The 18,313-nt window shown below is 38.9% G+C and overlaps 1 protein-coding gene across 6 annotated transcripts in view; it reads right to left on the reverse strand.

Moving 5' to 3' along the window:
- Positions 1 to 18,313, reverse strand: part of OPHN1 (oligophrenin 1) — a 585,383-nt gene that overhangs the window by 35,447 nt on the left and 531,623 nt on the right. For all 6 annotated transcript variants that reach the window (XM_070290276.1, XM_070290278.1, XM_070290274.1 and 3 more), the window contains one exon: positions 6,308 to 6,455. In XM_070290276.1, coding sequence (XP_070146377.1) covers positions 6,308 to 6,455 — 148 coding nt within the window. The remainder of the gene's footprint in view (positions 1 to 6,307; positions 6,456 to 18,313) is intronic.

Below are 18,313 nucleotides of genomic sequence, written 5' to 3' on the forward strand. Positions count from 1 at the left end.
TTTATGTTACTGATGTCATAATTTATAGATTTTTAGATTGTATATCTATTAATAAATTATTGTACATAAAGTAATTTTAAATACTTTTGTATTTTCACTTTCATACTAGAGTTAAAAGTGATTTACACATCACTATTACAGTAGAATATTGTGAATGGGGTTATATTCTTATCTTTAAAAATTTGGTTTATACTTTCAGGTTTTCATATTGTTTATGTCCATTAATTTCAACTTGAATACCTGTTATAGTCAACAAAAGAATCTGAAATGCAGTACTTGGATGCAATCTCAAAAACGACAGAATGATCTATGTTTGTTTCTAAGGCAAACATTCAATATCACAGTAATCCAAGTCTGCCCTGACCAGTAATCCTGAAGAAGCTGAAGTTGAATGGTTCTATGAAGACCTACAAGACCTTCTAGAACTAACACCCCCAAAAGAAGTCCTTTTCATTATAGTGGACTGGAATGCAAAACTAGGAAGTCAAGAAATACCTGTAGTATCAGGCAAATTTGGCCTTGGAGTGGAGAATGAAGCAGGGCAAAGGCTAATAGGTTTTGCCAAGAGAATGCACTGGTCATAGCGAACATCCTCTTCCAACAACAGAAAAGAAGACTCTACACGTGGACATAACCAGATGGTCAATACCAGAATCACATTGATCATATTCTTTGCAGGCAAAAATGGAGAAGCTCTATATAGTCAGCAAAACCAAGACTGGGAGCTGACTGTGGCTCAGACCATGAACTCCTTATTGCCAAATTCAGACTTAAATTGAAGAAAGTAGGGAAAACCACTAGATCATTCAGGTATGACCAAATCAAATCGCTTAGGATTATACAATGGAAGTGAGAAATAGATTCAAGGGATTAGATCTGATAGACAGGGTACCTGAAGAACTATGGACGGAGGTTTGTGACACTGTAAATGAGGCAGGGATCAAGACCATTTCCAAGAAAAAGAAATGCAAAAAGGCAAAATGGTTGTCTGAGGAGACCTTACAAATAGTTGTGAAAAGAAGAGAAGTGAAAGGCAAAGGAGGAAAGGAAAGATAAACCCAATTGAATGCAGAGTTCCAAAGAAAAACAAGGTGAGATAAGAAAGCCTTCCTCAGCGATCAATGCAAAGAAATAGATGAAAACAATAGAATGTCAAGAAAATTAGAGATACCAAGGGAACATTTCATGCAAACATGGGCACAATAAAGGATAGAAATGGTACAGAAGCAGAAGATATTAAGAAGAGGTGGCAAGAATACACAGAATTATACAAAAAAGATATTCGTTACCCAGATAATCAGGATGGTATGATCACTCATCTAGAGCCAGATATCCTAGAATATAAAGTCAAGTGGGCCTTAGGAAGCATCACCACGAACAAACTTAGTGGAGGTGATGGAATTCCAGCTGAGCTATTTCAAATCCTAAAAGATGATGCTGTGAAAGTGTTACACTCAATATGCCAGTAAATTTGGAAAACTCAGCAGTGGGCACAGGACTGGAAAAGGTCAGTTTTCATTCCAGTCTCAAAGAACGTGTGTGGTCGCTCAGTTGTGTCCGACTCTTTGTGACCCCATGGACTGTAGCCTACGAGGCTCTTCCATCCATGGGATTTTCCAGGCAAGAGTACTAGAGTGAGTTGCCATTTCCATCTCCAGGGAATCTTCCCAACCCAGGGATTGAACCTGGGTCTTCTGCATTGCAGGCTTTACCCTCTAAGCCACCAAGGAAGCCCCAGTCCCAAAGAAAGGCAATGCCAAAGAATGCTCAAAGTAGTGCACAATTGCACTCATCTCACATGCTAGCAAAGTAATATTCAAACTTCTCCAAGCCAGCCTTCAACAGTGCATGAACCATGAACTTCCAGATGTTCTAGCTGGATTTAGAAAAGGCAGAGGAACCAGAGAACAAATTGCCAACATCCATCCATTGGATCACTGAGAAAGTGAGACAGTTCCAGAAAAACATATATTTCTCCTTTATTGACTATGCCAAAGCCTTTTGACTGTGTGGATCACAACAAACTGGAACATTCTGAAAGACAAGGCCACTTGACCTGCCTCCTGAGAAATCTGTATGCAGGTCAGGAAGCAACAGTTAGAACTGGACATGGAAAAACAGACTCGTTCCAAACCAGGAAAGGAGTACATGAAGGCTGTATATTGTCATTCTGCTTATTTATCTTATATGCAGAGTACATCATGAGAAACACTGGGCTGGAAGAAGCACAAGCTGGAATCAAGATTGCCTGAAGAAATATCAATAACCTGAGATATGCAGATGACACCACCCTTATGGCAGAAAGTGAAGAGGAACTCAAAAGCCTCTTGATGAAAGTGAGGAGAGTGAAAAAGTTGGCTTAAAACTCAAAATTCAGAAGACTAAGATCATGGCATCTGGTCCCACCACTTCACAGCAAATAGATGGGGAAGCAATGCAAACAGTGACAGACTTTATTTTGGGGGGCTCCAAAATCACTGCAGATGGTGACTGCAGCCATGAAATTAAAAGACGCTTCCTCCTTGATAGAAAAGTTATGACCAACCTAGACAGCATGTTAAAAAGCAAAGGCATTACTTTCCCAACAAAGGTCTTTCTAGTCAAAGCTATGGCTTTTCCAGTAGTCATGTATGGATATGAGAGTTGGACTATAAAGAAAGCTGAGCACAAAAGAATTGATGCTTTTGAACTGTGGTGTTGGAGAAGACTCTGGAGAATCCCTGGGACTGCAAGGAGATCCAACCAGTCCATCCGAAAGGAAATCAGTCCTGAATATTTACTGGAAGGTCTGATGCTGATGCTGAAGCTGAAACTCCAATACTTTGGCCACCTGATGTGGAGAACTGACTCATCTGAAAAGACCCTGATGCTAAGAGAGATTGAAGGCAGAAGGAGGAGGGGACGACAGAGGATGAGATGGTAGATGACATCATCCACTCAATGGGCATGAGTGTGAATAAGCTCCAGGAGTTGGTGATGGACAGGGAGGCCTGGCATGCTGTAGTCCATGGGATCACAAAGAGTCGGACACAACTGAATGACTTAACTGAACTGGACTGACCCTCTTTTAGCATGTCTTATTGATTTATTTACTTATTTTATTGAAATACAGGTGATTTACAATGTCGTGTTAGTTTCAGATGTACAGCACTGTGATTCAGTTACATATATTCTTTTTTATTGGAATATAGTTTCTTTACACTTCTACATCAGTTTCTGCTGTACGTCAAAGTGAATCTGCCAAATGTTTACACATATACTCTCTTTATTAAAATTTCCTTCCTAGTTAGGTTATCACTAACCTGGTTAGGTTACAGCAATGAGTGGAGTTCCCTGTGCTAATACAGCAGATTTTCATTAGTTACCTGTTTTACACATAGCAGTGTATGTATGTCAATCCCAGTCTCCCAATTCATCCTACTTCCCTTTTCTTCCTCCCATACATTTATTCTATAAGTCAGTGTCTTTATTTCTGTTCTGCAAAAAGATCAACACTACCATATTTCTAGATTCCGTGTATATGCATTAATATATGATATTTGTTTTTCCTTTTTGACTTATTCTCCTCACCTTCAGCTTCCTGCCAGAGTTACTGGTCCCTTTTTTGATTCCTCTTTTCTTTTTTCACTTCTTTCAATCTATCCAGTTTCAAGGACAGTTTTCTTTTCTTTTAGTTGTCCACAGTCTTCCACTAGTGTTTAGCAGGTGCTCTGTGAGAATCGTTATATTTGTATATGTATTGCTGATGTACTTGTGAAGAGACATGAATTCTGCATCCTTTTATCCCACCATCTTGACTCTTCTCTCTCTCTCTCTCTCTCTATATATATATATATATATATATATATATATATACTTTTTTTAGATTCTTTTCCCTTATAGCTTATTAAAAAGACTTAGTGCACTTTCTTGTGTTATACAGTAGGTCCTTATTGACTATCTATTTTTTAATATATTTTAACTAAAGGATAATTACAACACTTTGATTTTTTCCATACATCAACACATATATCTATTTTATATACAGTAATGTGTATGTGTTAATCCAAACATCCTAATTTATCCCTTCTCCACTTTCCCCTTTGGTTATCATAGGTTTGTTTTCTATGTCTGTGGGTCTATTTCTGTTTTGTAATTATGTTCATTTGCATCTGTTTCTTTATTGAGATTTTACATATAAGCAAATTTCGTATGACATTTGTCTTTCCCTGTCTGGCTTACTTCACTTAGTATGCTATCTTTTATTTATTTATTTATTTATTTTTATTTTACTTTACATTACTGTATTGGTTTTCCCATACATTTGAACCAAGTCTATTGGTGATCAATTCCTTCAGGTTTGTTTGTCTGGAAAAGTTTTCTCTCTCCTCATTTCTGAAGGATTACTTTGTCTAATATGGTATTCCTGATTGGAAGTTATTTCCTTTCAGTACTGTAAAGATATCATCTCACTTTCTCCTGGCCTGCAAGGTTTTAGATGAGGAATCTGCTAATAGTATTATTGGAGTTTCCTTTTATTTGATGATTTGCTTTTCTCATGGTATGTTCAAAATTCTCTTCATCTTGGAATTTTGAGAATTTTATAAAGATGTTTCTGGCTAAAATCTCTTTATAATTTATTTGCATTTCTTTGGGCTTCGAGGATCCAGGTTTTCACTTCCTCCTCCAGATTTAGGAATGTTTTGGTCCATTATTTCTTTAAATAAGCTTTGTGCCCATTTTACTTTCTGTGCTCCTTCTGAGACTCCCTCCCATATGTGTATATTAGTTTGTATATGGTATCCCATTAGTTTCTTTTATAATATTTTTTTCCTTTTTTTCCTCTGACTGGATAATTTTAAGTGATCTGTCTTTGAGTGCAGTGATTCTTTCTTCTCCTCAGTTCCAGAATTTCTTTTTGGTTCTTTTTTATAATTTCCATGACTTTCTTGAACTTCTCATGCATCATTTTCCTGATTTTGTTTAGTTGTCTGAGTTCTCTTGTAGTTCACTGAGCTTCCTTAAGATGGTTATTTGGAATTCCTTTTCAGACAGTTCATAGATATCCATTTCATTAGGACCAGTTCATGTGCCTTATTTGGTCCCTTTGGTAGTGTCATGTTTCCCTGATTAATCCTCATCCTAGTGGCCTTTAGTTGGCGTTTCCCTATTGAAGAACTAGGCACATCTTCCAGTCTTTATAGACTGGCTTTGGTGAGGAAAGCCTTTTATTCATCAGCACAATCAGGCCACCTGGCAGGCTCCACAGGTGAGCTTACTGCTGGAGTCCTTGAGTAGGCTGATCTGGTGCCTGGGTCAGTGAACGGGCAAGCTTTCAGCCTGTATCTGCAGGGGATCAGCCTGGATCTTGAAGCCTAGGCCCAGGGGGCTAGCTGGCACTGAGACAGACCTAGAGGCTTGGTTCACAGAAGACTAGACTAGAAGCTGAGCTGTGGTTACACCCTGGTGATTAGAGCCACAGGGCCAGCCTGGCATGTGTTGGCCCTGGATACTGGGTCTTTAGGAGCAGGCTTAGAGCCTGAGACCACATGGAATGGCCTAGTACTGGGGCAGGTCTAGAGCCTAGCTTTGTAGAGGCTGGCCTGGAGTCTGGAAAAATGGAGGATGAGTTGGTGCTTGAGTTTACTGGGGTAGGCCTGGTGCTGCAGTCCAAGGTAAAGTTGATTGCTCCCCTCACTCTCCTTTCTCCATGTGGAGGGGATCTCTCCCTGGACTACATAGTGTGAGCTTTGGGGAAGGGTGACATGGGTAATATGAAAGTGTCATTTCTAGCATCTGCAATGCACTTTTTCTTATTTCTGTACTCCACCCAGGTATTCTTATCTGTCATATGGATTCCATAGCTCTCATTGAAGGAATTTTATTGCATAGATAGTTGTTTGAATTCATTCATGTTACTGTGAAGGGAAAAGCACTAGAAACTCTTGTTAAGCCATCTGTCCCCTGGGTTAGCAGAATTTTATTTAAAATCTCAGAATATTCAGAAAACACATTGCTCACCTATTTCAATGTACTGAAGTACAGACTTAAGAACACTTTGTATCTTCCACTGATCTGCTAAGGGAAAATAATTTTACAGATTCATCTATAAATTGATTAGGATGGGTTCATCTCTGTCCTATCCACTGCCAAAAGACTAATTCACTTTTTGGGCACAAATTTTACAAACCTTGCCTTTCCTGGCTCAGGACCCAGAAAAAGTCTACCTTTACATGGAAAAAAAAAATGATTATGCCTCTACTTCTGCTTTTCAATATACTTCTTATCTCCAGTCACTATTAAGATAAGGGTAAACTGTAATACTGACCTTCACTTTCATCCAGGGAAGAAGTATAGAAAACCGTCCTTTCCCTCAGCAAGCGCTTTGAAATTGTAATTGGTTTGTGTCTTCTTGCTGTTACTCGAGGTGGAGGAACTGGGGGTGCAGTACTTTCCTCAGGTGGACCTGAATAGATCTGTAGAAGGGGAGTATTTCCAGAAAACAATTAGAAAGGTCAACATTTTGTATTCCTAATGCTAACTACCAGTTGATGCCCATCAGCATTACACCTAGTGTCTGCCATAGAAATTCTAATATTACTAAAGGAATTGGGGATATTTTCTTAAACACTCTAACCACCAGCAAGTAGAGATTTCCCACCATGTTTGAGGTGCAGGACCTGGGATTTCTCAGTGTGGAGGAAAGAATGCAGACAAAAACGGCAACATCAGGAGTGTACTCTTCTATATATTAGGGGGGATTGCTGCATGACACATATTCACTGAACAAAACCAATTAAATTATTATTAAAAGAATTGTGCAACATCAGTCCTGAATTTTCCACTTACTGCCTGGGAAACTGTAAAAAAGCTTTTCCCAACAAAAACTGTATAAAAGGTTTCCAAGCAAAACTCATTAAAAAATCACCTCCCATCTCTGAGCCTTAGCTTCTTCATCTGTAAATTACAGGGAGCACCACCTATCACAGGATGTGTTGAGAACCAAGTGGAAAGGTAGTCAAAGTACATTGTATGGGTAGAGGTGGGTAGAGGTAGGGTGTGAAGAATGATTAAAAATAACGACATGCATTCAATATTTCTGAAAAGATACAAAGAAACTGATTACATTGTTTGCATAAGACAGGAATAATGAGTGGCTCAGGAAAGGATGGAGGAAACATTTTTCACTCCTATATCATTTTGATCTTTAAAAATTTTCAAACCATGTATGCATTACTTATTCAACAGAGAAAGGATAAAAACAAAGTTCCTTGAAGTTATGATAATTGCTGGATAAGTGAGGGAGGAGCTGTGATTAAAATTTGTATATAGTGTCTCATATGTACTTAAGGATCTTCCTACACCTGAGGAGAATGACCTTTTGGCCAGAGTGCACACAGTTTGGAAAGACACACATATGTGATGATGGAGGAAGGGAACTGGTTACATTGCAATAATAAAATCAATCCCAATGATTTGTGCAAAATAATGTCATAGCCCAACATTCTATCAGGCAGGAATCAACATAGTTTGCATAGACACAAAACTTACATGATTGGGAACACAAGGCAAGCCTGTGTGAAAGCTGCACAATGATAGAGAACAAAGTAATAAGAACCATAAGGCAGTACATGTTTCAGTATCTCATGGAATAGGGAAAAAAGAATATGACATAGTAGCAAGCAGATGAGCTTTGAGGCCATATACTTTTAGGTCATATTTCTGGTGTCATCATTAGTAATAATATTCTAAATAGCTACCATTTTGTGAGCATCTTAAGCAGATGTAGTAGTTGTTACAAATATCCCTTGTTATTTATCAAGTGCACCAGGGTCTTTGCACTGAATGTTTCATCTACCTGGAGTGCGCTTCTTCCAGGTAACCATATCCTTAGCTTGTGCTCTTGATTTCAGTAGTATTAATGATCAAATACACTCCTCTCAGCGAGTCCTTGCAGATGAATGTATCAAAATTTTGACATGCTTCCCTCTGTTGTGCTTTCTATCCCCCATCTCTATTTAACTTATTTTCTTATCACTTTCTAACACTGCTGTTGTTGTTGTTCAGTTGCTAAGTCATGTCCAACTCTTTGCAACCCCATGGACTGCAGCACGCCAGGCTTCCCTGTCCTCCACTATCTCCCAGAGTTTGCTCAAGTTCATGTACATTGAGTCGGTGATGCTATCTAACCATCTCATTATCTGCCTCCCTCTTCTCCTTTTGTCTTCAAACTTTCCCAGCATCAGGGTCTTTTAACACCATATATTGTACTTATTTAGCTTTTGGTTATCTGCCTCTCTACTTGATTGTATACTATACTAATGTAGATCATCATGTTCACTGTTGTATCTCCAGAAGTTAGAAGAGTGACTAGAATTGCTGGGCCAAAAAACTAACACATTTAAAATTCTGATATAAAAGGCCAAATTGTCCTCTGAAAATAACATGACAGACACTTTCCCTTCCAGCCAAAATAGGGTAAAAGGGCCTAGATTTATATCATCAGCATGGAACAATTAAAAAGCTAGAAAAAAATGTAATAATGATTCTGATCATTATTAGGGCATTTGAAATCTGGCAATGAAGGACAGTGATCCATGAGAGAGGAAAAATAAATGAAGTGAACTCCATGATTGTCCCAGCATAAAGCCTGGAAAGATTCTTCAGGCCATACTACAAGACAAGGAACCCAGAAGAGCCCAGCAGTCTCCATAAACTGCACAGAGAACTCTGGAGATCTTCAGGTGTCCTATATAAGAATTTAGCTGCACACTGATCAATACATATGTGTAAGGCAAGAACCACAGGACTAAATTAAAGGGAAACACAGTGGCTGGAAGAGTTCCTGTTCTCACTAGCCACAGTGAGCTATTAAATAATTCACAGAGCACTGAGTAGAGTACACAGACAAGTTTTGCCTCATTCACAAAGAAAAATTAACATAACTAAATACTATTCTTTTTCTGCTTAAGCTTAAAGGAAATACTTGTAAATATTAAGCTGTATTTGGGTAACAACTGCACCCCAGAAAAAGCTCAAGAATATTACCTATAGTAATTAAAAAATAGCCAGAATTCAAGAAGGTAAAACTAATGTCTTGTGTCTGATAAAAAATTATCAGAAATAAATTATTCATAGCTATTTCTTTTTAAACTTCTTATATTTATATTTAAGTATAGCTAATTGACAATGCTGTGATAGTTTCAGCTGGATATCAAAGGAAATTAACCAGACATATACATGTATCCATTCTCCCTCAAATTCCCCAATAGCCCATTCTAATTTTGGTGTATTTTATTTCTTTTTCTTGCTCAACTGCTCTGGCTAGGACTGTGATACTGTATTGAATAGGAGTGGTTACAATGAATATTCTTATCTTATTCCTGATCTTAGCAACAGTTGTCTACCTTGCCAGTCAATCCTAAAGAAAGTCAGTCCTGAGTATTCTTTGGAAGGACTGATGCTGAAACTCCAATACTTTGGCCACCTGATGCAAAGAGCTGACTCATTTGCAAAGACCCTGATGATGGGAAAGATTGAAGTCAGGAAGAGAAGGGGACAACAGAGGATGAGATGGTAGGATGGCATCACTGACTCAATGGACATGAGTTTGAGTGATCTCCAGGAATTGATGATGAACAGGGAAACCTGGCATGCTGCAGTTCCATGGGGTCACAAAGAGTTAGACATGACTGAGACACTGAACTGAACTGATGATGTTAGCTGTGGGCTTTTCCTATATGGTCTTAGTAATGTTGAGGTCTGTTCTTTCCATACCAAATTTGTTGAAAGTATTTATCACAAAAGGATATTTAATTTTGGGAAATGCATTTTATGCATCCACTGAGAATTTTATTTTTCACTTTATTAATGTGGTATATCACATTTATTGATTTTCATATGTTGAAGCATCCTTGCATCCCAGGGATGAATTCCACTTGATAATAGTCTATGATTCCTTTAAAGTGCTGTTCAATTAAGTATGCTAGTATTTTGTAGAGAATATATGCTTTCTGTATTCATCAGGTATGTTGGCCTGTGGCCTATAGCTTTCTTTTCCTCCGTCCTCTTTCCCCCTCCTCCTCTTCCTTCTCTCTCTCTCTCTCTCTCTTTTTTTTTTAATAGACCACTGCAGATGGTGATTGCAGCCATGAAATTAAAAGACGCTTACTCCTTGGAAGAAAAGTTATGACCAACCTAGATAGCATATTCAAAAGCAGAGACGTTACTTTGCCAACAAAGGTCTGTCTAGTCAAGGCTATGGTTTTTCCAGTAGTCATGTATGGATGTGAGAGTTGAACTGTGAAGAAGGCTGAGTGCTGAAGAATTGATGCTTTTGAACTGTGGTGTTGGAGAAGACTCTTGAGAGTCCCTTGGACTGCAAGGAGATCCAACCAGTCCATTCTGAAGGAGATCAACCCTGGGATTTCTTTGGAAGGAATGATGCTAAAGCTGAAACTCCAGTACTTTGGCCACCTCATGTGAAGAGTTGACTCATTGGAAAAGACTCTGATGCTGGGAGGGATTGGGGGCAGGAGGAGAAGGAGATGACAGAGGATGAGATGGCTGGATGGCATCACTGACTCAATGCACATGAATCTGAGTGAACTCTGGGAGTTGGTGATGGACAGGGAGGCCTGGCGTGCTGTGATTCATGGGGTCACAAAGAGTCAGACACGACTGAGGGACTGAACTGAACTGAACTGAAACTGGCTTTGGCATCATGGTAATGTTGGCCTCATAAAATGAGTTTGGGAGTGTTCTCTCTCTTTCAACGTTTTTAACTGAGAATAATTGACATGAATTCTTCTTTTAATATTTGGTAGAATTCACCAATGAAACAATCTGGACCTGAGTTTTCTTCTTTGGAAGATTTCTGAATACTGATTCAAGCTCCTCAGTCACTATTTGTTCAGATTTTCTATTTCTTCACGATTCAGTTTCACTAGGTTATGTATTTCTAGGAACTTACCAATTTTTCTAGGTTATCCAATTTGTTAGTATAGGTTTATTTATAGTAGTCTCTTATTATCCTTTCTATTTCTGTAGTGGATTTTTGTTTATTTCCGATTTTATGTATTCAGGTCTTCTCTCTTTATTTCTTAGTCTAGTTAAAGGTTTTCAGTTTTATTTATTTTTTTAAAAAACTCAACATAATTTCATTTATCTTTTCTATTGGTTTCCTGTTCTCTATTTCATTGATTTCTCTCTTTTTTGCTCCAATCTTTGTTATTTCCTTCCTTGTGCAAACTTTGGGCTGAGTTTGTTCTTTTACCAATGTTTGAAATGTTAGGTTATTTGTGATCTTTCTCTTGTCTTAACGTAAATGCAGTGTAATGTAATGTGATGTAAATGTAGTGTAAATGTAGAGTTTTGTAGAAGTCCCCTCTTAGAATTGCCTTTTCTGCATTTCATAAGTTTCGATTGGTTGTTTTTCTATTGTCATACTTCTAGATATTTTTTGATTTCTTGCTTTCTCTCTTTTGATTTCTTGCTTGACCCTTTGGTTGTTCAAAAGTGCATTGTCTACCACATATTTGAAAATTTTTGTTTTCTTCCAGTTATTGATTTCTAGTTTCATACCATTGTGACCAGAAAATACTTGATAAGATTTCGATCTTCATACATTTGCTTATTTTATGACCTAACATTAACTATCCTAGAGAAAGTTCCATGTCCACGTGAGAAGAATGAGTATTCTGCTGGTGGTGGGTAAATGTTCTGTATATGTCATTCAAGTTTATTTGGTCTAAGGTATAGTTCGGGTACAATGTTTCTTTAATTGAATTTCTGTCTGAATGATCTATGCAAACTTGAAAGTAGAATATTAAAGTCTTTCACTATTATTTTATTGTTTATTTCTCCCTTCAGAACTGTTAGTATTTGCTTAATATATTTAGGTGCTGCAATGCTAGGTGCACACATATGTACAATTGTTATAGAATGCTCAAACTACTGCACAATTGCACTCATCTCATATGCTAGTAAAGTAATGCTCAAAATTCTCTAAGCCAGGCTTCAGCAATACATGAACCATGAACTTCCAGACATTCAAGCTTGTTTTAGAAGAGGAAGAGGAACCAGAGATCAAATTGCCAACATCTGCTGGATCATGGAAAAGACAAGAAAATTCCAGAAAAACATCCATTTCTGCTTTATTGACTATGCCAAAGCCTTTGACTGTGTGCATCACAATAAACTGTGGAAAATTCTGAAAGAGATGGGAATACCAGACCACCTAACCTGCCTCTTGATAAACCTATTTGCAGGTCAGGAAGCTACAGTTAGAACAGGACATGGAACAACAGACTGGTTCCAAATAGGAAAAGGAGTACGTCAAGGCTGTATATTGTCACCCTGCTTATTTAACTTATGTGCAGAGTACATCATGAGAAACGCTGGGCTGGAAGAAACACAAGCTGGAATCAAGATTGCCTGGAGAAATATCAATAACCTCAGATATGCAGATGACACCACCCTTATGGCAGAAAGTGAAGAGGAACTCAAAAGCCTCTTGATGAAAGTGAAAGAGGAGAGTGAACAAGTTGGCTTAAAGCTCAACATTCAGAAAACCAAGATCATGGCATTTGGTCCCATCACTTCATGGGAAATATATGGGGAAACAGTGGAAACCGTGTCATACTTTATGTTTTGGGCTCCAAAATCACTGAAGATGGTGACTGCAGCCGTGAAATTAAAAGATGCTTACTCCTTGGAAGGAAAGTTATGACCACCCTAGAGAGCATATTCAAAAGCAGAGACATTACTTTGCCAACAAAGGTATGTCTAGTCAAGGCTATGGTTTTTCCAGTGGTCATGTATGGATGTGAGAGTTGGACTGTGAAGAAAGCTGAGCACTGAAGAATTGAAGCTTTTGAACTGTGGTGTTGGAGAAGACTCTTGAGAGTCTCTTGGACTGCAAGGAGATCAAACCAGTCCACCCTAAAGGAGATCAGTCCTGGGTGTTCTTTGGAAGGACCGATGCTAAAGCTGAAACTCCAGTACTTTGGCCACCTCATGTGAAGAGTTGACTCATTGGAGAAGACCCTGATGCTGGGAGGGACTGGGGGCAGGAGGAGAAGGGGACGACAGAGGATGAGATGGCTGGATGGCATCACCGACTCGATGGACATGCGTTTGAGTGAACGCTGGGAGATGGTGATGGACAGGGAGGCCTGGCATGCTGCGATTCATGGGGTTGCAAAGAGTCAGATACGACTGAGCGACTGAACTGAACTGAACTTGATGAATAGACCACATTATCATTAAATTATGACCTTCTTCATTACCTTATATCAGTTTTTGATTTAAAGTTTATTTTGTCTGATATAAGCATCCCTGCTTTCATTTGGATTCTATTTGCAGGAAATAACTTTTCCAACCCTTAACTTTGAGCCTATGTGTATCCTTAAATTTGAAATGTTTCTTTTAGGCAGCATACCGTAGGGTTCTATTTTTAATCCATGCAGCCCCTCTGCCTTTTGATTAGATAATTTAATTCGTTTACATTCAAAGTAATTATTGAAGGCAAGGAGTTATTAATTCCATCTTAATTATTTTCAGGCTATTTTGAAATTCCCTTATTTCTTTCCTCATCACTTGTTGTCTTTATTCTTATGAATTTATCATTTTCTGTAATGTCATGCTTTGATTTCCTTCTCTCTATCTTTTGTCTTTTATCTATCTTTTATCTACTACAGGTTTTTGCATTTGTGGTTACTATGAGGCTTATATAAACAAAATTATAGATATAAAAATTTATTTAAAGCTGATAACAGCTTATCTTTGATCATATACCAAGACCCTACCATTTTACATCTCCCTCTATATTTTATGTTTCAGACATCACAACTTACCCAATTTTATATTGTATATTCATTAACAAATTACTGTAAGCTAAGTTATCATTAATATATTTGTCCTTTAACCTTTATATTAGAGTTACATAATTAACACAGTGCCATATTACAGTATGAGAATATTCTGAATTTGACAATATATTTATCTTAGCAGTAGGTTTTATACTTTCATTTATTTTTGCATTACTAACTAGCATCCTTTCATTTCAGCTTGAAGAACTCCTTTCAGTATTCTCAAAAGGCAGGACTAGTGTGGACAAACTCCCTCAGCTTTTATTTGTTTGGTAAAGTCTTTATCTTTCCTTCATTTCTGAAAGATGACTTTGCTGGGTAAAATATTCATGGTTGGAAGTTTTTCTTTTTTTCAGCAGTTTGCATATACCATCCAACTCTCTTCTGGTCTGCAAGGGGTCTGCTGAGAAATCTTTTGATAGCTGTATATGTGAGGGTATGTTTTTTCTCTTGCTGCTTTTAACATTCTGTCTTTGATTTTAAACTCTTTCATTACAATGTGTCTTGGAAAAGACTGTTTTGGGTTGACATTTTGAGATAACTGTTGGCTTCATGAATTTATCTCTAGGTTTAAATTCTCAGACATTACTTTAAAAAGTTTTCTCTCATTCTTCTCCTTCTGGGATCTCTGAGACTCCAACAATTCATAAACCTTTCTTTTAATGGACCCCATAATTCACATAGACTATACTCATTCTTTTTCATTATTTTTTCTTTATGCTACCCTGAATATTGATATTGTTGTTCAGTCCCTCAGTCACGTCCAACTCTTTGCAACCCCATGGACTGCAGCATGCCAGGCTTCCCTATCCTTCACTATCTCCTTGAGTTTGCCCAAACTCATGTCCATTGAGTTGATGATGCCATCCAATTATCTCATCCTCTCTCACCCCCTTCTCCTGCTGCCCTCAATCTTTCCCAACATCAGGGTTTTTTCCAGTGAGTTGGCTCTTTGCATCAGGTGGCCAAAATATTGGAGCTTCAACTTCAGCCTCAGTCCTTCCAGGGAATATTCAGAGTTTATTTCCTTTAGGATTGACTGGTTTTACCTTCTTGCTGTTCAAAGGATTCTCAAGAGTCTTCTTCAGCACAGCTCAAAAGCATCAATTCTTCAGCACTCAGCCTTCTTTATGGTCCAACTCTAACACCCGCCCATAACTACTGGAAAAGCCATAGCTTTGACTATACAGACCTTTGTTGGAAAAGTGATATATCTGCTTTTTAATATGCTATCCAGGTTTGTCATGGCTTTTCTTCCAAGGAGCAAACATCTTTTAATTTAATTCTGTGGCTGCAGTCACTATCTGCAGTGATTTTTGGATCCAAAGAAAATAAAGTCTGTCACCATTTCCACTTTTTCCCCATCTAGGCTCCTGTGAATAGATGATCTCAAACAACCTGTCTTCTAATTCACTAACTCTTTCTTCTTTTGGATAGAGTGTAATATTGAAACACTCTATTGTATTCTTCAGTCCAGTCATTGTTCTTTGAACTCTAGGATTTCTGTTTTGTTTTTGTTTTTTAATGATTTGTTTATTTGTTGAACTTGTTTTCTTCATGCCTTGTGTCCCTAATTTCATTTACTTGTTTATCTTTGTTTTCTTATAGTTTACTGAATATCTTTTTAAATTAAAGCATAGTTGATTTACAATATTATACTAGTTTCAAGTATACAACATAGTGATTCAATAATTTTATAGATTATACTTAAAGTAATTATAAGATATTGACTATATTATCTATGCTATATAATATATCCTTGTAGCTTATTTATTTTATATAAAGTATACATCAGTTCAGTTCAGTCGCTCAGTCGTGTCTGACTCTTTGCGACCCCATGAATTGCAGCACGCCAGGCCTCCCTGTCCATCACCAACTCCCAGAGTCCACTCAGACTCACGTCCATTGAGTCAGTGATGCCATCCAGCCATCTCATCCTCTGTCGTCCCCTTCTCCTCCTGCCCCCAATCCCTCCCAGCATCAGAGTCTTTTCCAATGAGTCAACTCTTCGCATGAGGTGGCCAAAGTACTGGAGTTTCAGCTTCAGCATCATTCCTTCCAAAGAAATCCCAGGGCTGCCACAACTGGGTATTGTTTTTGCTTTGGCTCCATCCCTACATATATCTTAATCCCCTACCCTATACTGCTCTCCCCTCTTTCCCTCATCACATTGATAACCATTTTTTGTTCTTTATATCTGAGTTTGTTTCTGTTCTATTTTATTCAATTGTTTTAGCTTTTAGATTCCACATATAAGTGGTAACATATACTATTTGTTTTTGTCTGACATTTCACTTAGGATAATACTTTCTAAATTATTCATGTTGTTGCAAATGGCAAAATTTTCATTCCTTTTTATGGCTAATAGTCCACACACAGCTGCTTTATTCGTCAGCGATGGACATGCAGGTTGCCTTCATATCTTGGCTATTGTAAATAATGCTATGATGAATATTGGGGTATATATATATCTTTTCAAATTAATGTTTTAATTTCTTTCAGATATATACCCAGGAGTGGACTTGCTGAATCATATGGTAATCTTATTTTTAGTTTTTTAGGGAACATCCACACTGACTTCCATATTGGCTGCACCACCTTGCATTTCCACCAGCAATGTACTACCTAAGCTAAGTCGCTTCAGTAGAGTCCGACTCTGTGTGACCCCATAGATGGCAGCCCACCAGGCTCCGCAGTCCCTGGGATTCTCCAGGCAAGAATACTGGAGTGTGTTGCCATTTCCTTCTCCAATGCATGAAAGTGAAAAGTGAAAGTGAAGTTGCTCAGTCATGTCCGACTCTTAGAGACCCCATGGACTGCAGCCCACCAGTCTCCTCCGTCCATGGGATTTTCCAGGCAAGAGTACTGGAGTGGTGTGCCATTGCCTTCTCCTAAGTCTAAAACCTGGTAATTACCCTTGCCAGGTTTGGCAAATAAAAATGAAGGTGCTAGTTAAATCTGAATTTCATATAAACAATGAATAGGGTTCTTCCCTTTTCTTCACATTCTTATCCTGAAATTCTAGGTGGGCCATCTGGTGGTGTCTGGGGGAGACTAGCTGCCTGAGTTCTTTGGAAGTCAAATTTGGTGCCTTGGTCATCAGGTGGGCAAGCTTGGTGTTTGGATCCACTAGGGCAAGCCTGGTGCCTGGGTCCAAGTGTATGGACTGGGGCTTGGATTCACTGGGATAGGCCTAACACTTGAGTTTGCAGTGATAGGCTTATGATTTGGGTTCATGTGAATGAATCCGGATCTGGGTCCCTGGGGGCTGACCAAGATAAGGAATCACTGGGGTGGGCCTACAATCTGGGTCCACAGGGACTATTCTGGTGCTGGATGGGCCAGGAGCTTGATTTCATAGGAACTGGGCTAGAACCTAGGGCAATGGGGTTAGTTTGCCCTTTGGGCACACTGGGAGCCAAGGGCCATGGAAAATGGCCTGTCATCTTGGGCCTCAAGGGCCAGCCTAGAGATTAAGTGTATGGGGTTCAGCTTGTTGCTGATGTAGGACAGGAGTATGGTTCTCTGGAAGCCAGCCTATAAGCTGAGGCCACAAGTGCTTGTTTGACACTGAGGTTAGCCAGAAGCTTGGGTCTACAGGAGCCTGTCTGGACCCTGAGCCATAGGAACAATCCTGGAATTGAGGTAGGCTGGGTGCCTCAGTCTATGTAAGCTGGTCTAGAGGTTAGTTCTGTGGGAGCTGACCCATTCTGGAATGGGCCAGGAATCTGCATTCAGGAATCCACTAGAAGCCTGGTGACAGAGCTGGCTGACAGTGGGGTCATCCAGGAACCTGGGTTTGTGTGAGCACACACAGGCCTTGGGAAGTGTCTGGGGATATAGGTGCTGGGCAATGTTGAGAGTTTTGAGAGCTTGAGTTGGCAGGAACCTTCTGGTAGCATGGTGCTGCAGGAGCTCTCTTGGACTTTGGGAAATGCCTGGGGCCACAGAAGCTGGTGGATAACAGCGTAGGGCAAGGGCCTGGGTTTGCCTGGGATACCATTGGGAGCCTGGGGCCATGAGAGACATCTGTCTCCAGGAGTTGGTCTGATGCTGAGGTGGGCTGGTACTGGGGTTTAACAGTGAAATCAAGTGTTCACTTCATTCTCCTCCCCCAAGAAGACTGTCATTCTCCACACTGGGCTGAATCTTGGGAGAGGGATGAAAGACAGTGACTCTATCTTTCTTCCTCATTGTGTCTTTTCTTATTTCTTTGCTTCACTAGGTGTTATAATCCCTCACCTGAATTCACCAGGTGTTATAATCCCTCACCTGGATTCCTTATATATATAAAATTGCTTACTCAATACCGACATCTGGATATCCCAGAGGCATCTCAACTTCAGCATTTCTAAAATTACACTATTTATTTTCTTTTAATTGTTTATTCCTTAAAACAATGCTGATGTCCAATCCAGAAATCTGGGTATTGTTATCCTAGCATCTTCCCTCTCTCTCACATC

Source organism: Ovis canadensis, chromosome X (genome assembly GCF_042477335.2).
Source record: "Ovis canadensis isolate MfBH-ARS-UI-01 breed Bighorn chromosome X, ARS-UI_OviCan_v2, whole genome shotgun sequence".
NCBI lineage: Eukaryota > Metazoa > Chordata > Mammalia > Artiodactyla > Bovidae > Ovis > Ovis canadensis.